The following is a 9,785-nucleotide window of genomic DNA, read 5'->3' on the forward strand; positions in this document are numbered from 1 at the left end:
GAGCACAACTCTTGTGACAAGTACTGATGTATGTACTGTACTATATGGGCGTGTGTGTGCGTGTTTCACTCTCGCTCTTAATGAACCCTAGTGGCTTATACGTGATGATGACATTATGAAACGGCATCAAATGCGATCTATGACTTATAATACTCTAAATTTGCTGCTATATATAGTGCCCGTGCATTTAGGGACGTACAAACACGGATGCACGCTCAAAACATAACATTTCGGTAACCAAAGCTTTTTTTTATTCATCTTCTGATACAAAAGTGTCATTTAAATAACAAGTTTTTAAAATTCTGTCACTTTTTACAAGGATAAATTAACATTTCCCTATAATACACTGACGATCTCTCCAGGATTTTTAGATCTTACGGGCTAAGATCAGCAATGGTCAACTAAACCCAACATTGATTCATATCTGGGCATCTTAACATTTACATCTTATTGCCAGTAAAAAAATAAAATAAAATTAAACATGGCCCGACTTAACTACTTTGTTATTTTTTGAAACGTCATGGGAGGCACAGTGCTGTCATACGGGAGGTGGCCACCAAACATTATGAGAAAAGGGAAACTGCATTAACTCAGGCGGATGGTGGTCAGAGCTTTGCTTAATTCACTTTAGCTCAATGTAATGTTTGTTTGACTTTGCAAATTTAATCAGGGTGCCAAGGTATGCTGCTTCGGGGGCCACTGGTGGCCGTTCCAGGCTTCTCAGGTTCACCACAATATTTAGAAATATCTACAAGGTCTCATTTCCCTTGGTAGGCCAAGTCACAACACAAGTCTGTAAACTGATATCCCACCTACTTCTGTAGATTTACCTCAAAATACATGTGACAGCAACGCGAGGCACTATCTGGTTTCACATGGCACATGAAATACCTGTGCACTTGAATTCCCCACGTTTGACTCTCGCTTGTACGAGGACTAAATGTGACGCACATTAAAAATATACATTCCAAGACTCACTGAAACGCAAGCACTTTGCTAGATTGTCGTGCAAACACACTAAGCATGTACACATTAATGAATGCTGCACTAAGACATGGTGAGTGACATACTTGTGAATTGATGATTTTTCAATTCTCAAATGCGTTGAACAACCTTTTTTTTTTTTCTGGGTGTGGCTTGATTGTCTCTGATGGCCACAATTCAGTCATGGCAGTCACTTGAACATAGAACTTGGATGATTCAATTGATCCTGAAAAGTCAAACTGGAACAGATTTTTGCTGATATTTTACCACAAATGAGATATTGTCTTAGATTATCTATGGCAAGTGGATGAGATTCCTTCTCTACTATGTTTAAATGCATATAGTGCTATAATGTTATACAGTATTGTATGTTGTGTCTTTTGGCAAGTGATTGTCTAATAACATTGAATTCTGGCTCGTGTTTGGAAAAGGCAGTTTTAATTTCCTGGACTGCTCATTAACCTGTGAGCATATACAGTCCCTGGCTTCTAGAAGAGTCTGAGCTTCTCGCAAAGGAATTTATCAATCAGCAACTACAAACCATCTATCTATCCAAACAATTTGCTGTATGTGAAATGTAATTTATTGGAATTATGTAATTGATGCTAGACGTCCTCTTTATTGCAGCATACTAGTGGATTTCTGTGCAATTGAGTTTTCACGAATCAGTCTGCTGTTTAAATTAATGCACTTGTGGCAGGCACGAACGCTTCATGTTTTTAATTATAGTGCATTACAGCTTGGAGCTGGTACCCCCCCCCCCCCCCCCCCCATATTTGAGAGCAATACAACAATCTGCATTGATATCAATTAGTGTAAATAAAATAAGTTTGCTAAAATGTAAACGCTTAGAAATGTAAGGCCATTTGAACACGTGTCACTAAGTTTTGGTCTGGTACGTCTTTTCCATTTCCCATTTTCATTTAATACAGAAAGACACAAGGCTCTTTGGGAAACCTCAGCCGGTATGTGAATACCATCTGTACATGGACTCATCAATGGCCTTCACAGGCCTTTAAGGTAGAGGAGTTATTGTACCCAGCAGGTTCCGTCTCTGCTGCTGAGCAGAAAATTGAGGCAGAGGTAGACGTGGCACATACACAGCTTATTTTCTGTCAAATTTTCATGTCGATGCTTCAATGCTGCCTGCTTTGTCTTTCTTCCGCCTCCGCTCTCTCTGGGCTAGAAAAAGTCTGAAGAGGTCAAGGAGCTACTGTTGCTATTAGTTTTTTGAACCTATCCACCCTTATCTCTTAACTCCAACGCTTAGAAGGAAATGTCAACCACTGTTGGAATTTGGAAACCTAGAGATAGACATGCTTGTGGACTCTGAAACATTTTACAGCGGATTTCACATCCAGTGGTTTGTATTACATCCTCCATTTGTCGGGGTGAGCGTCTGTGAGATAAAGAAGCAAGTTCAGTCTTGTCCATCCTTTCTCCTCACACCACCGTCTCATTGCCTGCCCCCGGTTTAATCCAGCCTTTGCCGGGTCCTCGCTTGCCCCCTCGGCCCATCCTGCTGTCCTTGATTAAGCGGGTGGAGCATCGTTGCCACGTGTGAAGGGTCTTCGCTGACCAGATCCACATGCCCGAAGTGATGCCCACGAGCAGGGACATGAAGATTCGAAGCATCTCTGATGCAACGAATGAGTCTTGTGTGGTGGCTTTGAAGTCCCCCCAGTGAGAAAGTTGGTAGAGGTAACAGCCAATCACAGTGGATGCTGGAACTGTGTAGAGCACGGAAAACACTCCGATCTTCACCATTAAACGCTCAAGCTTGTCTGTCTTGGCTCCATCCTTCTGCAAATTGGAGCGAATCTTGAAAAGCGCTACTAGGCCAGCACAGATGAATAGGGTACCTGCAGTTCAATATGGAACACATTATTAGATTACAATTTATATTAAAGAGGAAATCAACCCCCCAGAAATTATTGACAATAATATATGTGACCTCACTAGTCTTAACATGACATTCTGATTAATATTACATTTGTGGAATATAAGTTATTAAGCAAAATCCAGACGTTTTTGGCCATCTCAGTTGGCGGCCATTTTGCCATTTGCTGTCGACTGAGGATGACATCAATGTTGCTCAGGGCTCCGGCAACGACCAATCACAGCAGACCTGTTTTCTGAAGCTGAGCTGTGGTTTGGTTGTTACCTGAGACATTGATGCAAGCAAGTGGCAAAATGGCCGCCCCCTCAGATGGACAAGAACGGCTGAATTTTGGTTCATAACTCATATTCCACAAATGTAATATTAATCACAATATCATGTTTAAACTAGTGAGGTCACATATAACATATTATTGTCAAGAAATGTGTAAGTAAATCTAGAGTTAAAAATAAATGTATATCATAGATAATAGAGAAATTCACTACAGGAATGCAAACTGCTGTAAAAGAGAGTAGAGGAAATGTCATAAAACTCTTTATTGTGCATGAGTGAGTTTTTACCTATAAGAAGGTATGTCGCGAGTGGCGCCACTACAAAGCCCGTGAGCGCCTCCTGTTGTAAATTGCCAACATAGCATAGGCCAGTCAGATCGTCAGCATCCACCAATCTCATTATGAGAATGACAATAGTTTTAACAGCTGGTATAGCCCAAGCTGCTATGTGGAAGTAGGAGCTATGCATTTCAATAGCCTCATGGCCCCACTTTAATCCTGCAGCCAAGAACCATGTCAGGGTCAGGATCACCCACCTGAGTTGAGAAAAAAGAAAATTAAACGATGCGTAATGCTATATTTTTACAGTGTAAATACAGCTATGGCCATTATGTGTTGCTCTTCATGGCGGCAGATAGTAAAGGGTTACACAACAGATGGTGGTGTCATATTTAAGGCCAGAATTAAGTCCTTTGGGTTTGCTTTTCCTGGAAAGGGGAAATCAAGGGCAAAATCCAAAAGGAAGACTTTCAGCTGTGTTTTTCAATTGCCGCACAACAAGTTTTTGAAAAGTGACCTCGTTCCTTTTATATGTGTGAATTCATCCATCTAGTGCAGGGGTTATGAAACAGGATGGCAAGATTTTAAACAAAACAGGATGCTGGTCTCGTGTTCCAATTGTTGTACGACAAGAGATGATTTGCGTGCGTGCACTAACCAGAGAGAGGAGGCCATGCCAAAGAAGTAGAGCAGGAGGAAGACGATGGCACAGCCGGTGCTCTTCAGTCCTTCCTGCACTAGAATAGGAACTTCGGTTGCATCCAGGTCACATGACACACGCTCCCTACCCAGAGTCAACCGGACCTGAAGGGGAGATAAAAATGCATGATTTAACTGGAGAGCAATTGCAAAACAATCTGTCTTTTCATTCCAAACGTCTCTACAATTATGGTGAAATTCAATTCTCTTAAGACTATGTTAATGGGTGGAGCACATTACAGAAAAATGATAACTAAATTAGTTTTTGAACCTGGCTGTGTGTCACTAAGTCACCGCACGCATATAGAACAGAGGGAACAGTTTCATCTTAACAACTGATTATTTTAGTTTGTTTTAAATAATATTTCTTCCCAAATGTACTCTGTAAGCGCTGACCTCTACCAAAGCTGAACAATAATACGAGCAAGATACGGTAAATTCCTCCCTTCAAGATTAGTGGCTACTGAGACGTTGAATGTAGGAGAAATGGAACAACTGAAAGGGTGAATTGTTTTTCTTATTGCACACATTCTTTTCTCCGTAGTACAGAATGTTGCATTCAATTGTGGTCCGTTGCTGTAGACTGTGCACCGTATGCACATTTATAAAGACCACCACACATTTATCTGCACATTTATTTACCACCATCTCACATGGATCTCAATTTCCAAAATGGCAACTTTGGGCTATTACACATACACACCCCTCCACATGGTTTTCTTGGAATTTATTATTCCTTTATTAAACATAATCAGTGAAACTAGAAAATTCAATTTCTGGAGAAGTTGTTTGTGAATATTGGAATGCAGAAACAAAAAATATGCAATCACATGGAATTATATTGAATCAAAATAATTCATGCTCATAGAGTGACAGAGTGATAAAGAATGATGTGGAAAGTTATTTGTTTAAAAAAAAACTGCAAAATGTTGGTAGAAACTTGATGAAAGAATGATATTGTTTTATGAAATGAGTGGAATAGTATTAAAAATAATAAATAATATTTATTGATTTGGAATGCTTATGGTGAAACAATACTGGATTATATTGAACAATGTGGAATGATCATGAATGAACTGGAATGATGTGGCATTATATTGGTAAAAAAAAAGAATGATGACATTTTGAAATGTATTTTTTTTTTTATAAAAACAAAACAAAAAGTAGAATTCTTCATTTATGGGAGTTTTCAGAATGTCGAAAATTGTTCCCAAGGTGAATTGAATGAGCCAAACATTTTGAATTTCAAATAAGAATGATGTGAATCTGTTAAGTTGAATGTGTCAATAGGAATGAATGGAGAATTGTTTTTGGTTAAAAATGTATAATTGTGGAAAAATTATGATTTTTTTTGGAATCTGAAAAATGAAAGCCCATGTTGCATGAACGTTTTGAATATGTTGAAGTTGCAACGGTGAGAATCCGTTGAGAAATGTGGAAGAAGAAGCATGTCAAAAAAGAGAGGAGAATAAAATAGAACCAAATGGTGCAGAATAACATACGTGCAAATGCTTCCAGCCTTTCACACAATTAAGATAATCTGCTTTGTGCTTGGAGGCATTTCAGAGAGAGCTTATTAAATTTAACAATATTCCTACAATTGGTGCCATAGCACAGCACTGCTTCTACACTGAAGTAAAGAAGAAGTCAACTTGCATACACATGGAATTTACTTACCAGGTAGGCAACACTGTACAAATTGCAGCACATGGAGAGGAAGATGATGGGCCTCTCAGGGTAGGAGAATCGTTGGGAATCCAACAGAAAGGTCAGGACTGTTAAAGTGGTCGAGAGGAAGCACAGCACAGCCCATACGGCCATCCAGGCATCCGTGAACACTTTGGCCCCGCGCCTGTAGAGCCCACTGTCATAGCCGCATTGTAGTGCGCAGCTATCCGTCTGCTTCAGCCAGGTGTACTGGTCGGGTGCAGATCCCAAAGACTGGCACTCCTCCTGGTGCAGAGGGTGGCGGTAATAGGGCGGATCCTCGTCCCCTGGACCCTCCATGCACATGTGGTTGTGGTCATTCTGAGGCGGGAACTGACTGCAGTTGAGCTCCTGCTTGGTAACAAAATAGAACATACTATGATAGTGGTTCCTAATTTCACTTTCTCCACATTATTTGCAGTATGTGCGAAGGTTGTTGACTCACATTTGGCCAATCGAAACCAAACTCACGAAGCACTGGCTGGCATTTTCTCTTGACAGATAAACACATGCTTCCACATGGTCCAATACGAATTGGCACTTTGTCCGTGCACATTGGCACATAGACCGAGCACAGGAAGAACTAGAGAAAAAGACAAATTGCTAGTTACTGTTAGAGATTGGGTATCAAAAATCTTCCCGAAACTGATCCAAGGAATGCAACGAGGAATTTTCAAATTGCTGCTTCCTTACTGAAAAGTGAATCTTATGACACTGTGGACCCCCCAATAAGTGACGTAGAAAGCAACTCTGCTATTACCATAAATGGTGATATATGAACACTCCTATAGGCTTGTTTTGATATCCACTCTGTACCCCATTGCATCATCCAAAACCATTGCATCATGTCTACTCGTTGCAGGTCAACATTTCCACTTTTAATAGCACAAACTAAAAAAACACACACAACTTGAGTCAAGAAACCAGAGCCAACATCAACCTGCTTCAAGGTTAGACACACAACTCCGCGTCTCCAAAAAACAACCCGAGGAGTAAACACAAGGGGAATGAGCCATGTAATACTCCATAATCCCTTAATCCAAGGCTCAATTTTCTGTGCCATGGCAACTGTTTTGAAATAGATCTATATGTCTGGGTTTCAGAGACGTTTTCGAGAATGGAGTTGAATTCTATCATTTCAGGTAGTCGTGGTCATGATGTGACACCTTGAGGGAGCCGAAAGGTTTGAGTTTTAAGCATTTTTAAAGTGCTTTCACATTCTTGTCACGGGACAAAATGCCAATATAATGAAGTCTGTATTCATACATGCTGAAAGGCCAAACTCAAATGCAGAGAGTACTTGAATAATACCACATGTTTGTATTATGTGACAGTGGCACATAAAATGAGATCATTTGTTCATGATATGTTTATATAACTGTTTGTGTTTTAACAATTTGTGACTTCGTGTCTTACGTAGGGTCGTTTGAATACAGCGATGACCAAAGAATGCCGATGGTGTTTTCCCTGACCGTTGGTAAACTGAGCGCTGCCGCTTCAGTGCCTGAAGCTGCCCTGGTTATTTGCCAGGAAGCCTCCCATTAGAGCAAATGTTAGGGGATATGGTTTCCCTTTCACCTTTCCTCCCTCTTTGGTGTGTAGGAGGGGGTGACGGCTAATCTTACAGGGCAATTTTGAGCAGGAGCAGGCCAGGACTGTGGAGTTTGCAGTTCCTATTCTGTCTGTCTGCCTCACACATTGAGAACAACTGTCTTTTGAAGCACTTTGCTTACTGTGGACCATTCAAAGCAGTTTTGCCCTATGTCCAAACACCTGTCCATACCAAGTCACTCAACCCCCCCCCCCCCCAAAAAAGTCAAGCAAAAAATATAGAAAAGTATGCCTAAAACTATACAAACTTGGGGTTTCACAAGATGTGATATGGACAAAACATTAAAATTTTCTGTTTTTCACTATATATCGGTAAAATAAATACGTGCACAAAGATACATTATATGAATTATGTAAATTAATTTTGGATTATTTCTTGCTCTGATTGCGATTCACTGATGTACAGTGCAAACCAGTGAGGATGTTGGGCAGAGGAGGCTAACTTGACATGACATATTTGGAAATTATACTGATATGAACTTTCCAGTTCATAATGCAGTACTTCTTCCTTGTGGTACCATCATCGTGAATACTTTTACTGGTGGTGGTTCTTTGTTGTCATGCGCTCCCTTTTCTCCATCCACACACGCACGCGGCTTGCAGCAGACTGTCTGGACCCAGCATATGCTATGTGTGCGTGTGCGTAAGAGCCACAGTTCTCACAAGCTGTTCTGTTGCGGTCTGTTTATAAATACACACTGCTCGCGGGTCCCATATGTGTGCCGTACCTTGAGCTGACTGGAGCAGCCGTACTGTATGAGCGGCGTGAACGTGGTCAGCTGCAGTTCGGCGTCAGACTGCAGCACGTTGCCGACCAGATTGGGCATTTTGGTGACGTTGTATCCCAGGCCCTGGCACATGCTGATCCGGATGGGGTCGCAGGTCATCTCCTCCACTTCATCGCCGAAGCCGACAACCATGCACGGCAGAGCGAGGAGCCCGGACAGGAGGAGCAGGACTGCCCGAGTGAGCGGCACCATCATCCCCCGCATGCTCACTCCTTAACGGAGTCGCCGTCTTTTGCAATCTTATTCCTTAAAATAATAAAATAATAATTGGAACAGTCCAAACTGTCCAACGCGCCCAGGCGCACTCCCTGGTGGTCACCTATCCTATTTGGTGCGTTTGATGGATGCATATATCCAGAGAGATCGTTGAAACGAATCTTAAAAAGTTCACCTAAAAACTGCGCATGCCTCTGCACGCCAAAGCAAATCCCACATTTCTTCCTTGTAGATTCCGTTAAAGTCCGTGAATGAAGGCGCAGAATCCAGAGACCAGCTTTTGCGCCACCAAGCTGCAGCGCGACCGGCTTCTAACTTTATTGTGTCTGTTTGCTGTGAGACTATTCAACCCGTCCACAACACAGCCAACCAATCATTGCGCCCCACTTCAGTCTTGCTTTCTCTGGCCAACCCCCGAACGGGGGGCGGGGTCCTGTAGAATTTTTTTTTGATAGTATCACACTCATTTTCTCACTCCCTCGCCTCCTTGTTTCCTATGATTTTCTCTCTCCAATTCTAACATGTGATCAAGCATAACGAATTTTGACAGAAATATTTATAAAAAAAAAGTGGCTTTTCCAGTGGTTAAGCATAAGAGTAAGCGGTTGATTTCATATTTAAAATAGTCTTTTAAATCTAAAACTGTATAGATTGAGCTCCCATTCTCGAAAGGGCCATCACCTCTAAATGGCTCTGACATTGTAATTGAAAGTAGGCGCTTAAGTGATGCTGAAGCACGGCAAATCTGTTTTGCATTGCAATGAATGCACATACTGGACAGGTATTGTTTGCTTGTGGCACCCTGGGAGAAGGCTTCACCTTTCCAGCATGAAACGAGCAGTGAAGAGTGAGGGGCCTTTAGGGAGAAACTGCAAAAACTGTTTGTTAGATTAGGCTTTTGTCTGATTTGCACAGTTCCGATGCAGTTGATGCATATTCCAGATGTAATTGCACTTACCAAGTTGATTTGAGAGCTTAGGAGCCTGCGGGCCAAGCTTTTAGCGCGAGAATGAGGTTTGTGAATTTAAACAAAGAGTTTTCAAACTGCAAAATGTGATCTTAAAAGTAACAGTTTTGCTAACAGTTGGAAAACCTCAGCAACAGCAGGCTGCTTTCATATCACACATCACTTTGCTGTGTTTTCATCCCTGGATTAATGGAGTGATATGGGAATCCACTGTGACAACTGATTGGCAGCAGCAATGACCTCCCCAGCGGCAAACCACCCTTCCCCCAACACACACGCACAAACACACGCAGGCATACACACAATAAGCATACCCCCCCTTTGGCTAAATCAGGGGTCAAGACCCAAAGTAATTAGCACTG

The 9,785-nt window shown here is 41.6% G+C and overlaps 1 protein-coding gene across 3 annotated transcripts; it reads right to left on the minus strand.

Moving 5' to 3' along the window:
* Positions 1–223: 223 nt before the first annotated feature.
* fzd4 (frizzled class receptor 4) lies at positions 224–8,802 on the minus strand. 3 transcript variants are annotated; one of them, XM_086080927.1, is made up of 7 exons: positions 8,632–8,802; positions 8,181–8,486; positions 6,287–6,424; positions 5,812–6,195; positions 4,094–4,239; positions 3,445–3,692; positions 224–2,846 (listed from the first exon to the last, which is right to left on the minus strand). In XM_086080927.1, the coding sequence occupies exons 2-7, from the start codon at positions 8,442–8,444 to the stop codon at positions 2,428–2,430; spliced, it is 1,599 nt and encodes a 532-aa protein (XP_085937053.1). In that variant the 5' UTR covers positions 8,445–8,486; positions 8,632–8,802; the 3' UTR covers positions 224–2,427. The 3 variants fall into 3 exon arrangements, with proteins under 3 accessions (XP_085937053.1, XP_085937054.1, XP_085937052.1); XM_086080928.1 differs by having other exon boundaries at positions 5,812–6,192; positions 8,181–8,802; XM_086080926.1 differs by having other exon boundaries at positions 8,181–8,802.
* Positions 8,803–9,785: the final 983 nt, after the last annotated feature.

Source organism: Leptonotus elevatus, chromosome 7 (genome assembly GCF_054856555.1).
Source record: "Leptonotus elevatus isolate MCC_2025b chromosome 7, RoL_Lele_1.0, whole genome shotgun sequence".
Taxonomy (NCBI): Eukaryota; Metazoa; Chordata; class Actinopteri; order Syngnathiformes; family Syngnathidae; genus Leptonotus; species Leptonotus elevatus.

What these genes read in the sequence shown, in the direction of transcription:
- fzd4 (XM_086080927.1), bottom strand. Translation starts at nt 8,444, where the DNA reads ATGCGGGGGATGATGGTGCCGCTCACTCGGGCAGTCCTGCTCCTCCTG. An exon ending in GCTGCTCCAGTCAGCTCAAG is followed by an intron (nt 6,425 to 8,180) that starts GTACGGCACACA and finishes CTTTTTCTCTAG; the next exon opens with TTCTTCCTGTGCTCGGTCTA. An exon ending in CGCGACATACCTTCTTATAG is followed by an intron (nt 2,847 to 3,444) that starts GTAAAAACTCAC and finishes ATTGAACTGCAG; the next exon opens with GTACCCTATTCATCTGTGCT.